Raw genomic sequence first — 22,457 nt, forward strand, 5'->3', positions numbered from 1 at the left:
AGCCTAATCGTATTCCAAACACGGATAATTTCGGGAGCAATATTGCACACTTCCCACCAACCCGGACTCCGCACTTTCAATGTGCGAGTGATCAAACTGCTACTGAAAACTGCGAGCTGTAAAATCGCGTCGAACTAACCAATCTATGAGAAGAATTTAACAGAAGAATAGTAAGTGTGCAGTGCTGTTAGAATCCAGTTTTTAGTGCCACAAGCAATAATATCGTAGAGTCTTCGAGTTGATGCTCGAGTGATATTTCGCGTGCACCGGAAATAATTTATAACATCCATCATTGCTGGTAGATTATCACACAAAAGCATTTTTCTCAAAATACAAACAATGCTATCCTTCTGCAGCTTTGCTTTAGGAGCTATTGCTTCTACTGATGTAATTACATACTCGGCTTTGGTCACGAATAATGAGTTTTCTTAGCTTAGAATACTCGCAATTTGATCACAAATAGTAATAATATACTTGAACCAATTGAATACGTCAAATAACGAAAAAAAGTTGCATGGAAAAGCAAGGCCTCCTAGGCGAAAAAGATCTGTTGTGTTATGGCCTATGAAAATTAATTTTATTCGTGTTGGAATTCTTTCTTCGATAAGTCACTATAAAAGGTACAGCTTATTAAAACTGCTAAAAATGTCAAAAAGTTGTTTTTACAAAAACTTGAATAACTGACGTCTCTTTAGTGGTGACCTGGAACAGTAATATCATTAACCGAACACGCTATCCCGATTTGGCAACCCCATGAAATTGGTTTTCTTTTCTGATATCTTTTCAAAAGTCAGTAGTTGTTTAGTGTTTCAATGTACCAACAATACCTTAAAATATTACCTCTACAAATTATCCAAATTGCGACGGATAAAATCAGGAATAGAAACGATAAAGGGTTATCAGAATTGAAACATTAATATTAAAATCCCGCTACCGAGGTACAGGATTTCGGACATGGCCAATAAAACAGTATTCAGTAATCAATCACAATTAATTTGTGTTATTTTCTGTGTTTTTTTTGTATTGACATGCGTTCGGTTTTGGTAGTGGCTTTGAACATTTGGATTCACCGCAGTGTATGAATTTAAAGTACAATCTGTTTCGTACATATCTGTTATACAATGTGATAAAATTACGTATTTTCACGTAATATAATTGTGTGAGTGCGTATGTGTCGGAGTTTTGTTCTCGAATAACTATTTCGAAACTTATTTGCCTATGGATTTGTTGTTACAAAATATGTGCCAGACACTAGTTTAATCCAATTGACTACATACTCTAAAACGTGCATTTCTGAGTTTCAGTTAAAAAAATTGGAATAAAAACTAATTTGATTTTTCAGTATTGGAATCGAGGTGGTTTGCTTTTCTTTAGTAGATGTCCTGTAAACATGTGAAAAATCAATTGTGGAAAATGGTTCATCGACGGTAGAAAACAGTATGAATGCTTGTTTTTCGAGGAACTGGTATAACTTGCGCCCTTTTCTACTTTTCAGTTTTGTCAATCAGCGATTTTATAAGAAATTCATAATTTTCAATTGAAAATTGTATTACTAACTTGTTAGTAATTTTATACACTACATGCTGTAGTCATCGATTACATAGATTTGTTATACCTGTGTGGTTGGGTGAATATGTAATTTGCCTGTTTGCTGCGTGTTCAATTAAAATTCGATCGCTAACGTGTACACCACGTTCATTTAGATATATCTAGTGGAGCTGCTTCGTGAATTTCATATTCAGCTTTAAAGTTAACGAAACTATAGGAAAACTACATAATATTCAGCTAGCTTTCGCATATGTGGTTTTATTTATTTTTTCACTAGTGGAAATGGGGCTTTTTCGACACATTTTATGTTCTAATCTGTATTCATTTTTTACAACATTGTTATTGTCTTTATAAAATACGCTACCACGGATGGGTAACAGTTCTAGCGTGTTATAGAAAAAAAACTGCGCCATACGCTTTGAGTGGGTGTGGTTTAGGAACAGGAAATTTCAATTTAGGTATTTTCTTAGAGCCATGTATAAAAAATGAGTAGTATAATACAGTCTTAGATTTTTTAAGTCGTGTTACATAACATTTTGATGACACGGACGAGTGATTTTGAAAAATATTCCACCATAATAAAAAAAGGATGTCATCTTTTTTAATTGCGAAAATCGTTTCACATAACGTATTAATTACTACGATTATTTCGAGATGTGCTTTTATGGTTAAAGAAATTTACTCAATTATTCTTGTCAAATCTACCTTTGTGTGTAATACTTGTGTGAGCATTTGAACGAATACCCGGTGAAACACTCCTTACCAGCATATTCTAACTAGAGGTATAGCTGTGTCGGACATTTTGAAATCTCTATGTACACGGATACGAAAAACTACCAAAAGTTGAGCTCTTTTGACTCAATCTCGGGCTATCGTGGAATAAGGTAAAATTGGGTAAACCATGTTGAAGGTAGTTTCCCTTTAACCATGACCAAAACCACAACTCATTGACAGGTTTTTTATACTCAACATTGAGTTAGATATGCCTAAATTTAAGTTGAATCTACCTAATTTTGGGTATACCTGAAACAACTCAAAAGTACCTTATTCTATGGAAGGCCTCGACTGAGTCGAATCTCTCTCTTTGTTTTTGACAACACTAATAATTGCGAGAGCGACGCAAGACTCAAAACTACCTAAATTTAAGTTAAATGAACTTATTCTGCGGGTTGTTTTATTTGTCCGTGTAGATCAACTATCAATTCGATCAAACTCAGTAGCGCACAAAGGTGGTGATATCCCAATTAGATTTGAATAAACCCAAAGTGCTTATATAGGAAGGTGTTAGCATGCGAACATGCCTCTGTGCTCGTATATGTAACAGTTTCTACGGCGAATGGTAATGTCTACGTCATCAATACCACGTTTTATAGACTGTCTCTGTTCACTACCACTAACAGTTTTGACGCATTCTGAGATTTCTCGACAAACATATGATTACGACCGAAAAGCCAACTGCCAAATTCTCTTTGAAAGGAAATTACGGACAAACGGTTAATGGCCAAACATAATTCACAGCAGTTAATGAAACAGAAAATTTTTCTCTTTTATTTACTACCAACATTTGGGATTGGCGAGCAACGGTTTGTCCGGAATTTCCACTCAAAGTGAATTTTGACAGTTGGATTTTAGGCCGTAATCATATGTTTGTCGAGATTTTGTTTAGAAGGACTTTGGAATAGATCGTTAATTTTTACTTTTATCCGGGCTCAAACACAGAAGACCATGTCGTCCGCGCTATGTAATGTGTGTTCGTAGCAGATTTTTACCGACTCTGATTGGGTTTATTATTTTGGTGAATACATGCAAATTCTGCACATTAAAATATTCCAATTATGACATTTCCGCGGCCAATGCTATGCATGACAACGTAACTTTAAAGTACGTGTGTTCGGAGTGTCACAAACAACAACTCAGCCATAGTGACGCGCAGAAGAGATGCGTTGATATTAGCGAGTAAATGCAAGTGTTGAGCGATGTTGTGCGTGTATGATGGGTGGGGGCCACTATAGCTGGTATTTGTGAGGCCGAAATATCCCATGCTCCCCCGAATGTTGTCTGAACTAAAGTAAAAAACCCCTTAAATGAAAATTGGTCTCAAAAACTCAACGTAGGGGTTAGGTATTTTTTACATAGAATGTGTATGCAAAGTTTGAAAGAATACTTAACCGATTTCTTTCAAATTTTGTTTTTGAATGGAACACCGCAAATCGTGTTTTTCCACAGACGTTCTGCAAAAAGCTTCGTCACCGAGTCGTTTGTCGATATTTTTGCAAAGAAAAATTACAGCATGTTGAAATGATACACTATAAAGTACATAAGTTTTGATAAAGTTGCTTCACGCAATTTTTTTTTTGTTTTTTTTCACTCTGAAACCCTTTAACACCCCCCCCCCCTTTGTGAAAAAGACTATTGAATACTTTACACTGACGTCACAAATGAACTCAATGGTCATTTTTGACAGTTCGCTTGTACTGTTTACATGGACTTAGAAAAATAATTAAATTATTCTTTACGATTTGCTTCGAGCGAATCTAGTCGTCCACAAATTTTTCTAAGTCCATGTAAACAGTACTAGTGAACTATCAAGAAAAGTGAGGGTTTATGGGAGAGGGCACAAAACCAGTGCGATGATGATTAGTAGGCGAGATCTGATTCGAGACAGTTCATTTTTTCTGTCGACAATTTTTCTCGCGATATTTTCTACGATTTTGATAGTTTTTTCTTAGTAACACCGGTTTTGAGATTTTAATATCGGTAGTGATTGGCTGTTTATTCTCGAAAGAAGTGGAGGGACTTTCCGGAAGAGCTGAAGAGGCAAGCGATCCAATACGACAGGCGTTCCGCAACATAAAAGGAAGGCCCAAGCAAGATATCAGGATATAGGAGTGAAGAAGAGTATGAAGCCGCCTGGTTTGAATAGTTTTGGACCCCAAGTCTGTTTCCGGTGAGCCTGTTCCGGTTATATTTTATGTTCCATTTTGTATATTTCTTTGATGGTCAATTGAGTTTTACTGTGTTTTTATTTATTTAAAAACTTCACTAATGGCTTAATAACGTCAGCTTAAATGATGTAAAATATCGGACGGCTGCAATCCGCTGATGCAATGAATTCCTGCTTCCATGTCATGGGAGATGATGGGATACTTCATTTCTTGCATCATCTGAATTTTCTTAGCCAAGTCACTCCCAACGATTTAACCCAACCCCATCTAATCTGAAACGGTCGGTACGGTTGTCCTCGTTTCATCCGCATTCAAGTTTCAAAACGATGCGTTGGTTAAATTGTTCATTACATGAATAATTCAATTGCCGGATAATATTGAAACATCTTCAAACCCAACTCTGCACAGTAAGCCTGGCCGTTTTAATATTTGCGACATATTATAATATGCTTCAAATATTATTGTAGACAAGAAAAACACTAAAGTATAACTGCAGTGTTTTCCAGGATGCTTTTCAATACTGGCTGTGTAAGGGTTAGAATAGAATGAAATAGAATAGATAAAGGGCACAAAACCAGTGCGATGCACAGAGGAGTAACTGGGGTCGAATCCTGGCCAAAACTATTTATTGCGGCTATTGCTGTTATTATGCCTTAATATGAACTAAAAATAGTAAATAACTAGTTTTTGGGACAATTTGGCATCTATCCACCTACCAGTGCAGAGGTCATTCTTCTAGATTCTCCCGAATACTAGTATTTTCGAGGTCATCTTTGTGAATATTTTCAAATCACTTGGAATTTGTGGATCGGAAAAAATCGGAAAAGATTGAATGTTTTTCAGATAGCCGGAATCTTGTTTTGTAATGTTGTTTCAGCAACTTTGCCGGATCTTGCCGTATAATGTAACTTCTTTATCATTCAAATTTGGAATAAAAAGTTTAAAAAGGGTGTTTCTAAAGCTGGTCCAATTCACAGAAACACTACTATTTTCGGTTATTTTTAAGCTGAAATTACACAAATAGTTGTGTTCAATTACGTTTGTTATAATATTGTCTTATTTAATACAGTCATCATCATTAGAAAGCGATTTTGCTGAATATATAATAAAAAATGATTAAAAACCCCTTAAAATATCGACATTTTGCATCCATGCAAAAAATCTTTAGCAATTTTTGGCAAACTCTTTATTTTGCTACAATATACAGTACGCTTTTAGGTATCTAAAAAAATATAACAAAATAAAAAATCGAAAAAAATTTTTTTTGGTTATTGGCCAAGAATTTGTTCTAGTTACTCCTCTGTGCGATGTTTCAAAAGGGACCAAAACATTTATCTGAAAAAACGTTCAAAATACATTTTTTAATAAGTCTGGTATATTATTCGGGAAAAATGATTAACACGGCATTACGTTGTATGGTCCTTATATTGAGCTCCAGTTCATAAATGGGAATATAAAGTACGAGGACACCATTTTCTCTCTCTCTCTTGTATTTGACGCCTTATGAAATGTTGACGCCGAGTTGTCCGTGATAACGAGCTCAATGTTCTGCAGAATGTAGCGTGACCGACCGATTTTTACTGAATGTGAAAATAAAATGCCACATCCGAAGTCTAAAACTGTGCGAAAGATCGAAAAAGTGTTGATTTTTTCGATTACTCTAAATATGGCCACGAAATACATGCCTGCTCCAAGGCAGCATATTGTCCAAAATATGCGGGAGACACAAAGCCAAGGACTGCGCAAAGTGTGTTGACTGTGTTCAAATGAATGCAACTGCACAGTCTGCCACCGAGAAAACGAACGTGAGGCACGCCGCGTGGAGTTTGGATTGCCCACACTTTATTTAGGCCGCCTAGCTAGATAGATTGAGCGAGGATTGATTACTTGTAGCAGTTGTTCGGAAAGGAAACCAGCGCCGACCCGGGTTCGCCAGGTAAAAATTGAGTATATGTCTATCACGAAGCTAGGATTGATACTGCAATCACAATGAGCTCAGGAACATCACAATTACAGACGTTTCACACTCGCCAAACTAATTGGGTCGCCAACTATAGTCTCGGGAAATAATTTGGAAACTAGTGCCAACCCTGGTTCGCCAGGTAAAAATAAAGAGCGTATATGTCTTCCCGACGCCAGGTTTGACACAACCCACACTTTGTTTCACATGACAACCTTAACGTTATCAGGCTCTATTATCAGAATATACGTGGTCTGTGAACCAAAATTGATGCTGCTTTACTTGCTGTACATGATTGTAACTTCGATTTTATTATTATTGGGACAGAAATTGGTCTAGATGATCGGATCGAGCCTCTCCAAATTTTCGCCAGTTTCTATAGTGTATTCCAGTGGTTCTCAACCTATGGTCCACGGAACCCCAGGGGGCCGCGAAGTAGTTAACAGTGGTTTAATTATTTAACTCGGAATGACCTTTTGTAACAGACTGAACATAATATTTGGATAGTACACAAAATGGATGTCCGCAACAACCCTGAGTACTTACGACCCAAGCAACCAAAAGTTCATATAAGAGAGCTGGACAAGCTTCTCGTTTTAAGTAATTTGGCAATACGTTTTGTGTTCTAATAGCGGCCTAAGCAGCTTTCAAGTTCCAGTAAAGCTTAAGCAGCTGGAAAGTTCGCTAAGAACTTTATGTGGACTTCAAAGGGTGCTTTTTAAGGATTATCCGAACTTCTGGTTGCTTGGGGAAGGGGTCCACAGGACGAAAAAGGTTAGGAACCACTGGTGTATTCCGTTGCGACAGTAACAAAAACTTCGGAGGTGTTCTGCTCGCTATTACATACCAAAAAGCTAGTTCACGTGTGAGCATTAGCCACGGTTTTAATTTGTAACAAGTTTGCATCTCAGCATCCATCAATGGACGCAAGTTTTTTTCTTTGTGCAATAGAGATGTCTGTATGATTGAATACATATAGCATAACGTGAGCTTTGCGACTAGGAATCAACTGCGGACACCGTCTTGGTTTGTGGAGATTACAATCAACCACGCTTGATTTGGTTGTCGCATGACGTCATTCGAGTTGCAAATGCTGCCCTGTTACCGCCGACCAGTAACGGCTGAATAGAGGAAATGGATTTTTTTAAATCTTACCCAGTTTAATACACATGCCAATCAGATCGGACGAGTCCTTGACCTAGTTTTCTGCTTGGCAGACCGGTCGTGAAGTCAGTATCATCCCTTCTACCCGTCGACACACACCACCTACCGTTAGTTGTCATGACACAATCCCCTAGATGCCCGATAATGCCGGTAGCTTCGAGCTAATCCAGTGCTAACGCTGTTTTATCACAGGATTAATGTTTCCGACTTGTGCGACTATTGGCTCCATCTGGAATGGTCTACACACCTAGGAAACACCAATGCGGATGCAATGACTATAAACTTCTGCAGAATAATTCAGGACTAGTTATAGAATAATTTGATAGTAAAACGACAGCTTGTTTAGCCGGCGTGGAGTACGTCGATGCTGCGAGCCCTTCGCCGAAAACGAAATGCATGCCAACGCAAACTTCGCCGCAAGCGATCGCCGGCCACGAGTCTCGACTTTCACGTTGCCAGTGGCGCATACCAGAATCTCAACGCTGTCCTGTATTGGTCGTACGTACAACGAGTTCATGTAGGCTTACTTTGTAAATTCTAAAAGGAAATTCCTGCATTCCTTCCGATGTTTACCTCGATGAAAAGGCAGCGTATTTCACTGCAATAGCTTGTGAATTGTTTGCCAATCATTTTGCTTGCGTCTTTGCTCCCTGTACAGCGTATGATCAGGGAACCGATTAATAACTGTTCCAAAAGATCACTGATTCAAGTACCTTCTTGGTTTCATCCGAAATTACGTCAGGTTATATCAGCTTACGCACAGAACGCTTTGTGTGAAATTGGGCTCTTCTGCATCGGCTCCATTTTCAATAGATCGGGAGTACCGCAGGGCAGCAATCTGGGCCCACTGCTTTTTTTAATGATGTGGTGTTCCAGGTGCAAGCTCATATTTGCCGACGATCTTAAGCTGTACTTAGTCATTCAGTCAGTCGAGGACTGCCGCCGGCTGCAAGCACTATGGAATCGGCTTTGTGAGGATTTGTTTATCTTCGATTAGAGCATCGATGGGGTTACGCTACAGAAACTCAATGAAATCTAGGATCTGGGTGTAATTCTTGACCACAAACTGTCCTTGAATTCTCATATAACCAACATAATTGCGAAAGCAAATCGGCAGTTTGAGTTCATTTCACTGGATTTTATAAATCCGTACTATCTAAAATCTCTATACAGACAAATCCTTGAGTATTGATGTTTAAAATTGGAAAGAGTACAGAAAAGGTTCATACGCTTAGCTCTTAGGAACTTTTTTTTGCGCTGTCATTCGAATAAGAACGTGTTCGGTCCATCTCGATTCTTTGGAACTTGCCTGGGCATGATCCGCAAAATTCGCCATTGTTTCGTGCTTCATCATGTCATCGTAGTATCTGTGGTGAAAATTTTAAACGGAGAATGTGATAAGCCCGAATCACTCTCCCGTTTAAATTTCCAAGTAGCGAGAAGAACACGAGATACATCAATATTATTGCCGAGATTCCACGAGCCACTGTCTTCAATGATTCGGACCTTTTCTCATGCAGACAGTGCTTTTGGGTTTGGTGACTCCTCGAAAATATTTGCAAGCAGAATAGCTGACTGTGATTATTATGTGTATTAGCAATATGCAACCTGACATGTAATTTGACTTGATTTTGTACATCTTACATTTGACCCTACAGAAACATAGTGGTTTATACGCCACTGGCGTGGCGTTTGAGTAGGAGGAGGCCAACTCAAACGGACTTTTTCCTACCCAAATTATTGTCCGATGATAAATAAATAACTATGGGACAATTATGCGTAGAGCGGCAGTATAGAGGTGCGATTCTTCTTCATGTTCTAGTTATTTTCCAATTAGCCTATTTCCGCTACGAAGCCAAAGACCGACACCAGAGAGGTGACTCCGCAATCTGGACTAGATACCGACCAATCAGCTTATGGACCGGGGACCAATGGTATTACTTCCCTTCCGAAGGAAGACGTGACCACAGCATCTCGGTCGAGTGATAATTCCATATCAACATTAGAATAGGGCTAATAAGATTTGTAAACAAACTTTTGTTTTGCTGATTTCGCTTAATTTGTTCTATTTTCAACCCAGAAGACATTTGAAATTGATTCTACCAAGGGTAAAGATTTTGATTCATATGTATCTTTCATGAAATTCGACTCGACAGCGGAGTAATGAGCGAAATAAGTTTGTTTATAAAATCTCATTAGCCCTTTTGAAAAATTGATATTGAATTCTTCTCAATTTTAACCACGTCAATATCAAAAACAAGAACCCCTTCGCGACAACAAGAGACATTTCAGCCAAATCTCTACACCCAAAATCCGACGGGTATGTTTCTATTACTTTTGGGTAAGATTATATTGTGTTTTCGGTAACAGACCACGCAATTGCGCATTGCGGTATTAAACTCATATTCCCGCAAAGGTAGTAAACGGTGGAATGACGAATTTCGGTTGCTGTTCATGTATGCGCATCACACAATCAAACACTTTTTCAGTATGTGTCAACCTCGGCTCTGTTCGGATGTAGGATAATTCGGTCGATTGCTATGATAGTATTAGTACCGAGTCAAACCAACCGGAATCCTGGCGGATCTCTGACCAAATTCAGGCTGGAATCTGCCCTAGTATTGGCAGAAATCAGCCAGAATTACGGATTTTTTACTGGGTAGGTTGGATAGTAGAATAAAAAGTTTAAGCGGTTTCCGGATCCGGCCTAGCTGCCAGATCCGGACCAGTCCCCAAATCCAGACCTCCCGGATCCAGACACGTGCCCAGATCCGAACCAGCTCCCGGATCTGGACCAGTACCCGGATCCGGACCAGTACCCGGATCCAGCCCATCCCCTTTTCCCCTTACCAAGTCCGGACCTGAACCAGACCCAGACCTGGTGCTTAGATCCAGACAACTTATACCTCTTGTTAAGGCTTTATATCACGGAATCCGGTATGTTGCCGAATGGCAACAGTATGTATTTAAGGGTTTAATACCAGAGATATGCGATCGTTTTACTACGAACCGAATGTGAACAGGAAAATAAATTCGCTAAGTAGAGAGTTGAGAGGCCTCTTGTGGCAGTTTTCTCGTGAAACAGGCGTATGAAAAGTCCCTTCCTGGCTACATGCAATAAACGTGCAATAATAAGGCTAAACTAAACTTATGTTACATTGCATCTCAAATTGTACTTGCTCTGATCAAGTAACTTATATTCAAAGCATATTTCCTTGCCCTGATACTAGGTGTAAACCGTCAGAATACCGTATTCAATATTATTACAATTATAATTACTTCAGGAGAAGTAGTCTAATTAACCACCAAGCATGGTGTACATACGAACAAATAAACAAATGTTATCTGCATATCTCCCAGAACGCAAGCATTCGTCAGTTTTATCAGCATACGCTTGGTATCGTGAAATTACGCTATTTTACCCCGGTTCCAGTAGATCGATTGCCAAATCCGAAACGTGACAGATAACTGTCTGGCCAATCTTTGGATAACTCTACTGGAACATAAATTAGCTACGGAATTTGCATTTCGGTTTCGTCTCATCAGAATCCGACACTAACTCAGCGACTGAAACAATAAAGCGGCGACAGTAATCTCCGCGTTATCATTCATGCCTAAAACTTGTTCCGCGTCTGTATCATCTCCTACAGTGAGAACAAAATTCTGCAAATTGAAAAAAGGAAACAGAATAATTTATGACCAATTGTGTCGATCGAGGTTTACCATCTTGTGACACCCAAACTGCGCTCGGTATATCTATATAGGCGTCTCACAGGTCACCATATCCAGTAAATCCCTGTTAACCCCCCGACAATGTCGTAATCATCTACGCTTAGACGACATTTTGTAGAAAGTTGTGCAGTGCACAACGCTACTTCCAGAGTGGTAATTAATACCAACTCTAAGTCCCCTTGCTGAAATCAACCACAATCAGTTTTTTTTTTGAAAATGGTTTTAAAAACTCGTTCCAAATAAAATATGCGCAACGCTAGTTATAAGGGCTACGATGATACACGCAAACGGTCAACGGATTTTTATGATAGTATCACCTTAAAAAGGGGAAGGCACGAAGAACAAATTCATGTTCAACACAGCTTTTATGAAGTTAATTTTCAAATACCAAAGTTATAGCTGTTTTGGATACAGAAAGTTTGTCGAAAGCAAAAATAGCAAAAACTCAGATGATTCGCATTTCTAATACCAAAAGATCCAGACTCCTGCGGTAGCAGACAAAGGGTTAAGTCGCCGGTGAACTCTAACCTTGCTCATATGACCCTCTTCCACGCTTTTCTGAACGTTCTTCCTTCAACTTTTTGCTCTCCCTTGAGTACTATGGCTCTTAATATTGAAAAATATACTTCACTTTCTAGTCCATTGTCCATTGAATGTAATGTGGTGATTGTAGGAGATAAGCCGAGAAGAAATAAAATAAATTATTATAAATAAATTGAATTACATATACTACTTTAATAATTGAAGAAATCTATTTCCGTAATTTGTTTCAGTGTACTCTGCATAAATCTTGCACATCGTACATACTTGTATTGGTGCTGTATAGTGTTGAAAGAGAAGAGCAAAAATGTATTCATGGAAATTACAGTTATGAGAAGTGTTATGTGTGAGCGAAGTAGACTGCCCGCTAGACACATAACAGTAACATGAAAAAGGAGAGCGAAACAGTAAACAATGACAACAGTTAAGATTTTGGGTGATACGAGGAACACGATGTGTGAGCGAAGTAGATTCTCTGCGAGCCACATAACAGTAACTAGAAAGGGGGCACTTTTGGATTGTTGTTTAAGTAACCATGGAGAATTTACTTCGCTCACACATCGTGTTCCTCGTATCACCCAAAATCTTAACTGTTGTCATTGTTTACTGTTTCGCTCTCCTTTTTCATGTTACTGTTATGTGTCTAGCGGGCAGTCTACTTCGCTCACACATAACACTTCTCATAACTGTAATTTCCATGAATACATTTTTGCTCTTCTCTTTCAACACTATACAGCACCAATACAAGTATGTACGATGTGCAAGATTTATGCAGAGTACACTGAAACAAATTACGGAAATAGATTTCTTCAATTATTAAAGTAGTATATGTAATTCAATTTATTTATAATAATTTATTTTATTTCTTCTCGGCTTATCTCCTACAGTGATTTATATAAATAATAGAAAAGATAATTAAACTAAGGGATGCTTTTTACAAATGTTGATATTATTTACTACAAGAATAAGCTACAGAACCATTTAACTTGTCTGAAAGTATGTCATAGGAATGATTAATTATACTAGTTCCTTCGAAATGTTGGGAACTTCTCCTTTGGCCGCGATCAAAATGTACACGACGACGCATCCTCCAATAAAATTGTTACCATATACCGACCCACTCGAACTCTAGCGTTAAACACTATTACTTCGAACTTCCGAAATAAAATAACATCTTTGTAGGGAATACATATAATACTACAACGCGTGCCTTTTATATTATTAACTCAGAATAAGATGCATGTATTGTTTTTAGAAGCTCTCCAAATGTTTTATCTGTAATCAGCAGTTCAAATTGCTGCACGAACCTGGCAGGCAGAATAAGTCTTCGGATAGAACTAACAAACAATATTGTTCAGCATAAATTAAACCTACCTCACTAAGTTATCTATACAATTAGATAATAAATAAGTCATTGCTCAACAAATTTTTCCTACAACCGGCTTAAAAAATAGTGATATGAGCGTATAATGTACAAACTATTCCATAGCTTTGCATTGGTCGTTGTTACGTTTACAACAAAAAATAATTTAACAAATTAACATACGACGGCAAGAAAATTAGTCTCCATGTGGTTTTTTTCCCCCTTCAATACACAAGAGCTGATGGATGCCATCCTAAACCAATGCTTTATTAGTTGCCTGACAGCTGACTTAAACCACCATTTCATATACCTAGTTCCAATCCACTGCCTAACAGTAACCGTTCATATTTACACAAATTCCCCGCTTAAAAAAGTGCATACATATCTTCTAGTAACGATCACAATCACTATCATTTCCAGTGTGTTTTTTTTTTTCTCTAGTCTAATACTCTATTCCTGTCTGTAGGCTATCTACTCCGCTAGTATGTTTGTCCGATAATATATTGTAGGTGTGTCGTTTGTGCAGAGATGTACCATTCTACAAGCTACGACTCACTCCATCAACTAAATCTAGTAATTTCTCCTGTGGTCCTTTTTCGTGATGATAAAAAATGTGATTTTGACTACTTTCTATCGAGGACACGACAAGAAAAAGGTTGTTGGAAATTTGTCTTTACATTCAAAAGATTTTAGTTTCCTACCACAGAAATGAAACTTTTTTTATATGTTAAATAAAGTTTGTGTTGTATCAAATTTTGTCCTTTTGTTCTGTATTGGTATTGTTTATTCTTGTTAATGTGTGTATGTGTGTGTAAGGCATTAGAAGGAAGAGGAAGAGCCATTGTTTTGCTGCTTACTTACACATTGAACGCGCTAATTGTGCTGAGCCCGTTTTCCGAGCATGTAGTTTTTCCATCGTTCAGCAGTTTGTGATATTATTGGATCCGGATCAATAGTGGCCAGCAGCAGCAGCTGATTCACGTGGGTCGCGTGATAGTCCCACCGGGCCAGATTAGGGGCAATACCTAAAACAAATCAAATTACTCATTTCACTGAACGTAACATGCATCCCTTCAACTTACCCAATGTGAAGTGCCTTAGATCGTAGCTGGTACCCGATCCGGTATCGAACAGTAACAGCATTTTTTTCAACGAGACCATTCCCTGCTCTAACAGAGCGGCAGCTTCATGTGACTGATTCGCTGGTGCCGTTGAGTTGAGATCATACAACCCCAACAACGAATAGATAAACCCATTCAGTACAAACGAAGGCGGAGTCGTGGGATACTCTTCGTACCAAGCGTACTTGCCAAGAAAAGTCGCCAACACTCCTCCCTGGTAGGATGGTATCCGAAATAACTTCAAACCATCGAGCGCCGCTTTTAGATACCGCTTGTCACCCCTCGAGTGAAAATACGCTCTAGCGAGTAGTGAAATCGCATGCCCTTGGGACATAGCCGAATACCATCCACGGGAAAGCTCCCCGAAGCCTGAACCCAGCTTCCTCCGCACGGGAATAGGCCAACCACCAGTGCTTTGATCTTGATGCCGGATCAACCACTCGGCCGCATCGTAAAAATGACTGATATGTTCGCTGGTCGACAAAGTTAAATTGTCGAAACTTCCATTCCCAAGAAATGAAACCTCAACGACCTTCAGTTCAGTTCGACGCATCTTACGTCGTTTTTCTGTAGTGATATACTGGGGCAAACCCTTCTGAAGGTCTACAAACAAATCCCGCGTTAGTCTCCTCCAATTCGATGTACTGTTGTAGCCAAGCCCATAGTAAATATTATCATCCTGGACGCTGATCATCAAATCCGCTAGAATGTAGATAACATTGTACAGCTTTTGAGTTTCACGATTTTGTAGGGTCACCGTGAAACTTGAATTCGGCCTGAGCAACAGATTTACACTCAACACCAGATCCAGCACGTGATCCATCGGTAGTGATATCGCGCTGTCGAAGTGCTTTCCCGTTGAGAAATTCACCACTGTCGTATCTTTACCCTTCACATACACTCTACTCAGAGAGCTGTTTTTCGGGACTCTCCAATCTGCCAGCTCCTTATCACCGTCCTCCACAATTTTCCGCCTTGGTTCCGGTTCTGTTAAATTCTTACTGTAATGTGAGAGCCCGAATTGGGCGATCTGTGTTGCATAAAAATACCCCTGGCTCTCCCATTGCGTAGAAATCGGAACCCCCTCCACAGCGCTAATACATTTAACCCGGTCCCGCATTTCCACGTTGTAATTTTCGAAGTACATGAAAATCCCTTTCGGATCATAGGTCCCCTTCGGATTGTTAACCTTTCCATAGCTGTGGGACCAATCGAACCGCTTTGCTCCGTCCACCGTATTGAGCGAACCGTACACCTCAAAGTACTTGCTGAGGAAGGAGAACGGAAGGTACACCTCATCTCCTTCTCGTCGGCACCCTATCGTATACTCCTGATTGACGACGCAGTCGATCTCCTCCGTCAGTTCCAGCTGGTTGTCTGCTACGATACCATAAAACATAATGATTAGTTTTGGGAGGTTAAAACTTCTTGAGAACTTACTTCTATCGTAACGGCGATTCCATTTGGGCACCAGTCCACGTGCGAACGGCAAATCTCCACCGCAATTCGTCCACAGGGTGAACGTGATCAGAACTACGGCGAAGCACAGACAGATCAGCAGAAACTTCAGGTTGAGACGCATCATTACAAGAAAAAATCTTGTCTGAAATTAAACAAGTTGGAAAAGCGATTTATTAAAAAAATAAAAAATAGAAATATAGTTGGACATCTAAGATGTATCCCAATTCATAGCGCACTTCTTTGGTATACTATTTCGCTTGGTGCGCATCCTGATCGAAATTTAATAACTATAATATTTGCTGATATTTTCAAATGGTCGCCGATGGTGAACTCACCCTACTCTAACCGATAGTTCCCCGACGAAGGAGTTTCTACCGGCATCGATACCCGCTTCCTTGAGCCATTTAGCTCCTAGCTTTGTCGGTATCTACTCGAATGTTAACCGACGGCGAACTACCCTAATCCGACTGAGAGTTTCTCGGCAACGGAATTTCTCTCGATACCGGTGCTTGTTTCGTGAGCCAATTAGCTCCCATTTTCATCATGATTTTGTAGGATAGTCCACGGGGGCAAATCTACCCTGCTGTGAATTCTCCGGCGGTAGATTTCTCCCGATACCGATGTTCGTTTCCGTAAACCATTTAGCTCCCGATCTACTCGATCTAGTCCCCGTCGGTGGATCTAGTCTACTAAACGGGTCAGCCAATGGATGCTAGGGTCTGGCCAGCAATTCCGGGTGTTTTTCGACACTAATCACTCTAATCCCCAACGGTGGATCTAATCTGCTCACGAGCTACCCGGTAGGGTGTCTAGGTCAGTCTGTCGAATCTGGTGAAACCTGACGTCCGGTTCACTGGCGCCCCGACGACCCGAGCCCGATGCTACGTCGCGACTATTCAACTGCTCCCCGGCCATGGGCCTAGTCTACACCGACGGATAGTTTCCCGGCGGTGGAAATTCTCCCGAAACCCGATTTGTGGTTTCACGGTGACGTTCTAGCCAGTGACGCTACTTTGTTGGTCCCTTCGCCACTTCCTCTGCAGCTCGGAGAGTATACACTGGTAACCACTCTGTTGACAGCGTCCCAAATATGCTTGTCTTGGCACATCTCTTCGACGAAATTAGCAACTGTCTCACCAGGCATACCCTTACGAACTTCTTCGAACCTAGGACATTCGAAGGCCACGTGTTCCAGTGTCTCCTGCACGTTCTCACACTCCGGGCAACGGAGTAACGAAGCGTGTCTAAACCGATGCAGGTACTTCGGGAAGCATTGTACTACCCTTGCTGCCACTTAGTCAGCGCGTCTTCTTGCATTACGTGCATTTCTTCGCTGGTAGCATTCTACGTCCTCAGCCAGAGTGATGCAGATAGGGATCATCTCGGCAATTGCGCATACCGCCCCCAACGATATCGTTCTGTACGCACTCGCGACACGAACAGCCATTAGGCAAAACGTGCTTGTCTATTTCGTCCGATTCCGCTTTGAGTTCGGCGCAGTAGCCCAGGCCGGTACGCCATACCTCAGTATTGAGGATGAGACACTCGCCAAGAAACGTCTTGTGCTGCATCTTGCTCCTCCGTTATTTGGCATGATCCTTGCCAATGCGTTAGTTGCCCTCGCAGCCTTCTCACCTGCATAGTCAACATGGCTGTCGTAACTTAACCGATCCCCGACCATCACACTCAGCGCACTCATCGATGGGATGGATTTTCCCCCGACTCTGATCACGACACGCTGGAATTTCTACGATTGCTGACCAATAATACCTCGGTGGCCAGCTGCAACTTCACGTCAGCCATTTAGGGTTCCACGATGCCTATTGTCTCTGCCGTCAGCATTTCCACCTCCTCAAGAGTCTCGCCGGTTATCGTCAGGACATCATCTGCAATGCCGACGATCTTAACTCCCCCGGGCAGCTCTAGGATTAACACTCCGTTGTACATTATATTGCACAGATAGTCCGGAAACCGCCTGCTGTACCACGCTACGCCCCCAGCCACCACTGTTGAACGCGTTCTTCACGTCTATCGTTACAGAGGCGCGATGACTGTGTGGATGGCGTCCACCGTCGATATCCCTTTCCGGAACCCGAACTGCCTTTGTGACAGTCTCACTTTCAGCGTAGGTCGTCAGCCTGTTAAGGATGACCTTTTCCAGAAGTTTACCAAGAGTATCCAGCGCTACGATGCTGGATCTCCTGGTGATTTCTCTGGTTTTGGAAGCAACGCTAGCTTCTGGATCTTCCATCTATCCGGGAAGTAGCCATCGTCCAGGTATTTCTGTAGGACTATACTGAACTTTCTGGAAACGCTAGGATCCCGGTCTGAAGTATTACGTTAGGGATACCGTCAGGATCGGGAGCTTTCTTCGATTTCAGCCCTTTTGGCACTGTAAGGAGCTCGTCATTGGAGACTCAATTGTGGCCAGTATTTCCACCATCTTCATCGACGTACGATGTAGGTAGCCATGTGGTTGGCTCGTGCTTCGGGAAAAGCCCTCCACGATAATCTTCATTTTTACAGCGCACATTTCGACTACCATCCATGGGCCTTTGACCCTGGCCAACACGACACGGTAAGCATTGCCCCACTATCTCGCGTTTCAAAGTGGCCCTGGCCGCCCGAAATGTTGCGTTACACTCTTCTCTGGCTGCCTCCAATCTTGCTCTGCACGCGTCTTTTGGCTTTTAGGAAGGCAGCCCGGAGAATGTTGTGCCTTTCGTTCCACCAGTACGCCGAAGGCCGGTAGTTCCTCTGCTCCATTTTCCTTGGCATGTTACATCACATGCCTTCGCCACTGTTTCCGACAGCTCCTCGGTACTCGGAATTGGAGTAGCGCTGTCAGCACCAAGTGCATCCGCAAAAAGTTCCTTATCGAAGTCCTTTATTTTCCATTTCCGCTCGCCAGTCCTTACTATCGGCGTTACCGTACAATTCTGCCGACCAATGGTGTAGTGGATCGCCTGGTGGTCGCTATTTGTGTACTGCTCACTAACTCACCAATTCATGTTATCCATCAGCGAGGGACTGCAGAATGTCATGTCGATGATAAATTTCTGACCATCTTTACGGAATGTGCTAGCGGAACCTTCGCTACACAGTCACTGTCCAGCTAGCCAGGGTTTCCAAAAAGCTGTAACCTCTTATATTGGTTAGCCTGCTACCACCCTCCACGGCCTATGAGTTAAAGTTTCCTATAACAACCAGCGTTCGTCCGACTAACGAGTTGGTTAGTGCGTCCAGCATGGTGCTGCCCTGGTGCCCATTTTGGAGGAGCATAGTAGCTACAGACGAATACGCCGTTGATCCTGGCAATCACGAAGCCTTCGTGTCTGCTGTCTACCACCTCTTGGACAGGGAAGCCGCCCATCACTTGGAATGCCAGCATTCCTGCACAATCCACCTTCGTTTCTGTTGTCGACTGTCACAACATTTTCTGCGCAATGATTGAGATTAAGCTGGGTTATCTTCATCACTGTTGGCCTGCCTTCGCCTTTATGTATGCAGGGCATTTGAAGCCGCCCGTAGTATGGTCGTTTCCGTTCTCCTGTTTGCAGATCACGCGCCATGGTAGCTTCGTGTCCCTTTCCACCGCATTTTCTACACAGTGCAGACCTGTCCGGGCTCTTGCAGTTCCTCGCCTGAAAGGCCCAAGCAAGTGAAGCATCGCTCCTCTGCTTGGTGACTCGCGGAGCTACTCTCAACGAGCACACCGACCAGCCGACATTTATCTTGCCGGTCTCCGTCAGCTTGCTGACACTGACCATCGGTAGTCGAATCGCCGCCGTTACATCTTTTTTGTACTGCTCGATCAGTGCACCCCTCAGTTCTTCTATGGTCGTTATCTCGTCTAGACCCTTGCACTCGACTACGGCTTCTTGCGGCAGGGCTCTCACGTTCGCTTCGCTGCCCAAGGATTTAACAACGAGCTCGCGGTAGGTCTTGACGGAAGGATCCTTCTTCAGTTCGAAGATCATCTCGCCCTTCTGAGTGCGTCTCGTTTTAACGACGTTCTCACCCAGTTCCTTCAGCTCTGAGTCCTCCCAGAGTGCTGGTACTCCCAGTGGCTACCGGTTACGTAACCGGTGATCACTGCAGCTTACCACTCCTTGCAAACACAATCGCGTCCTCCTTTGCTTCGCGTGCCTCTCCAATCATATTTATTTTTTAGACTTCTCCATGCTGTGGGTCCCAACTCCAGGTCACTAACTCAACTCGTTGTATGTAGTCGTTAATTGTAATCCATTGGTTATCTATGCAAGCAGTGATGGCAATCGAGGGTTGAACACGATCCTTCATGAAGATCGAGTCCTGAGCCGGATCAGTGTTAATCAGGAATGTTACAGCTGAACCTACTACCACAGTTTCGAACATACCTGGAGGCCTGCTAATGTTTTACCGATACGGAGCCGGTCGCTCCGTTGGTCTACTCACCGTTTCAAGTCGGTATCATCTTTCCTTACTCAGGAAGTAGATCAGCACGCTTGTCAGCCCAAAGTCGCCGTCTAATTGGTGATCCGTGCCCTGTCCGTTTACATTCGTCATGACTAGTATGCCGTAATCAGATGTTACTGGCGTCGATCCTGGTGTGCGTGTTGACACTCTGGCTGGGCTAGGGTGCTTTTATTGCTAAGATCTTTGATTACTGCAATCTTAGAATCTTAGCAGAAGCTGTACAGGCTCGTTTCGTCGATGTTCTTTTCGGAATTATGCCTTTTTGAGGTTTAGCAGAGCCCAAATCTTCGGAAGTTCGGAGGAGGGGGCCCCTGAACGCCTGTCCCTGCTCCCTTCAATTTATGTGTGTAAGTGTATGCGGTCAAAGATATCACTCACTTTCCTCAGAGATGGCTGAGCCGATTTTCAAGCTAGCGCCGGATTGACACTAGCTCCCAAAAAAACGAAATCGCTCTGAGCAATCCCGTAGTTCTGCTTGATGTCCCGCAATAAAATGCGGTCAACCTAGCGCAAGCTTAGTCCTGTTACTAAGTTAATGTCGGATTCAGATGAGACGAAGTGGAAACGCAAATTCCAAAACTAATTATTATATTCTGTGCAATTATGCAGCACTATTTTCTTCAAAGCATCTTATGAAGCCTAGCGATGTACGGCATACTTGTCCCAAACGTATCCTTAGCTATATAAAACTATGTAGTACCCGGCTGAGGCAACACATGTGGATAAACAAACAGCAATCGTCCCAACTAAAATCGATTCGGACAATTTGTAACATGTATTGCAAACAGGGACAACCATAATTAACAAACTGAAACGTGCTAGCAGGGAACATGTTCCCATAAAAAGCAGAAGCGGTAGCAAAACAACAAATTCGATCCGTCGCAGTTTCATTAATCAACATCGATGTCATTTTTTTCTCTTCTGAACCTCCCACCATTGTCCAGCCATCCGTGCTGGATCACAACAGCATAAATAAATCAAGGAGGCGAAGAAAAATAGAAAAATGCTCTCATGGATACCTACTGTAAATTAAAAACATGAATAATATATGTCATACTGGTCATATTGGATACAAATTAGTCAGATTTCTGCTGTATAGTTAGTTCGCTCTCGTCGAATCATCGTTGCACGGTTTTTTGCTATTTTACCTGTGTTACCTGAATAAAACACCTTACCTAAGCTAAATACCGCAGTGAAGCGCAGCGACAGAGGGGCGTTTTCTACATGCAACGATGACGACAGCGAAAAAAGAAGAAAGATGCTGATATCATTATCAGCAATTCGAACGCATCACTAAAATCTACGGTCGGAAAACACCAATTTCCACCCTGAACTGGCCGCGTCCGATTGACCAGAATTCGCCAATTTCCTCCTCCATTTGCTATAAATAGAACCCCGAACTCGGGGATGCTCAGTCGAAAGCCGCATTTCAAAACACTCCCACATATGATTGATCGCCACAGATTGTATGCGGAATATAAATAAAAATATTATTTTCTTTTCCCCGCACGCCCCGCCAGAGTGGCAGCAGATGTAAAACAAGTACTTACTTTATGCTGATGAGTTGGAGCGCTGAAGCCGTTCCGCAGTATGATGGTCATCGGTAGTTGTTATTCCTAGTCAGTATGATTATACGATTCCTATGGGACAATAAATTCCCCTAATTGCAAAAAGATTCATTTTTGCAGTTATCCTTATTTGCTGCACTAATTTTTGCGTGAATCGATTACTCTTCCTTTGTACCATTAAACCACATTTTTTTCCGATCAAACTTGTAAATAAAATTACGTTCTCTGGAGAAAATTCTAATACTCTAAAAATAATCTGACTTTCCTCAGAGTACTCCTTCAATAACGGAAATCCGGTCTCATCCCGATAAACACTTCTTCGTCGGAAGCTAGCCTTTCACACGAGAACACCTTGCTTCCTACTTCACGTCTACTTCTGCAAATAAGCCGCTGACGTTTCCGCTAGTTGCCGATCGATTTTTCCGATTTTCCTCAAGGAACGAGCAAGCAAAAAACCAAGAGAGTTTTGTTTTCCTTCGCGATTATTTGTGATGAAAAGGATGAAAAAATACATCAATGCACTGCAGGAAGAACAAAACAAAATAAACTACCACGTCGAAATGAAACGCACCGGTGCGGCGAAATATGCTACGGGCG

General features: G+C 41.6%; 1 protein-coding gene across 4 annotated transcripts; it reads right to left on the reverse strand.

Annotated features, from left to right (window-relative positions):
* Positions 1-972: 972 nt before the first annotated feature.
* LOC131691591 (D-glucuronyl C5-epimerase B-like) lies at positions 973-22,385 on the reverse strand. Of its 4 annotated transcripts, none has more exons than XM_058978115.1 (5): positions 21,843-22,384; positions 15,814-15,976; positions 14,335-15,753; positions 14,114-14,277; positions 973-13,843 (listed from the first exon to the last, which is right to left on the reverse strand). In XM_058978115.1, the coding sequence occupies exons 1-4, from the start codon at positions 21,891-21,893 to the stop codon at positions 14,126-14,128; spliced, it is 1,785 nt and encodes a 594-aa protein (XP_058834098.1). In that variant the 5' UTR covers positions 21,894-22,384; the 3' UTR covers positions 973-13,843; positions 14,114-14,125. The 4 variants fall into 4 exon arrangements, with proteins under 4 accessions (XP_058834098.1, XP_058834097.1, XP_058834099.1 ...); XM_058978114.1 differs by having other exon boundaries at positions 973-13,882; XM_058978116.1 differs by having other exon boundaries at positions 973-14,277; positions 14,335-15,750; positions 21,843-22,385.
* Between the last annotated feature and the right edge of the window lie 72 nt (positions 22,386-22,457).

The sequence above is a fragment of the Topomyia yanbarensis genome, chromosome 3, assembly GCF_030247195.1.
Source record: "Topomyia yanbarensis strain Yona2022 chromosome 3, ASM3024719v1, whole genome shotgun sequence".
Classification (NCBI taxonomy): domain Eukaryota; kingdom Metazoa; phylum Arthropoda; class Insecta; order Diptera; family Culicidae; genus Topomyia; species Topomyia yanbarensis.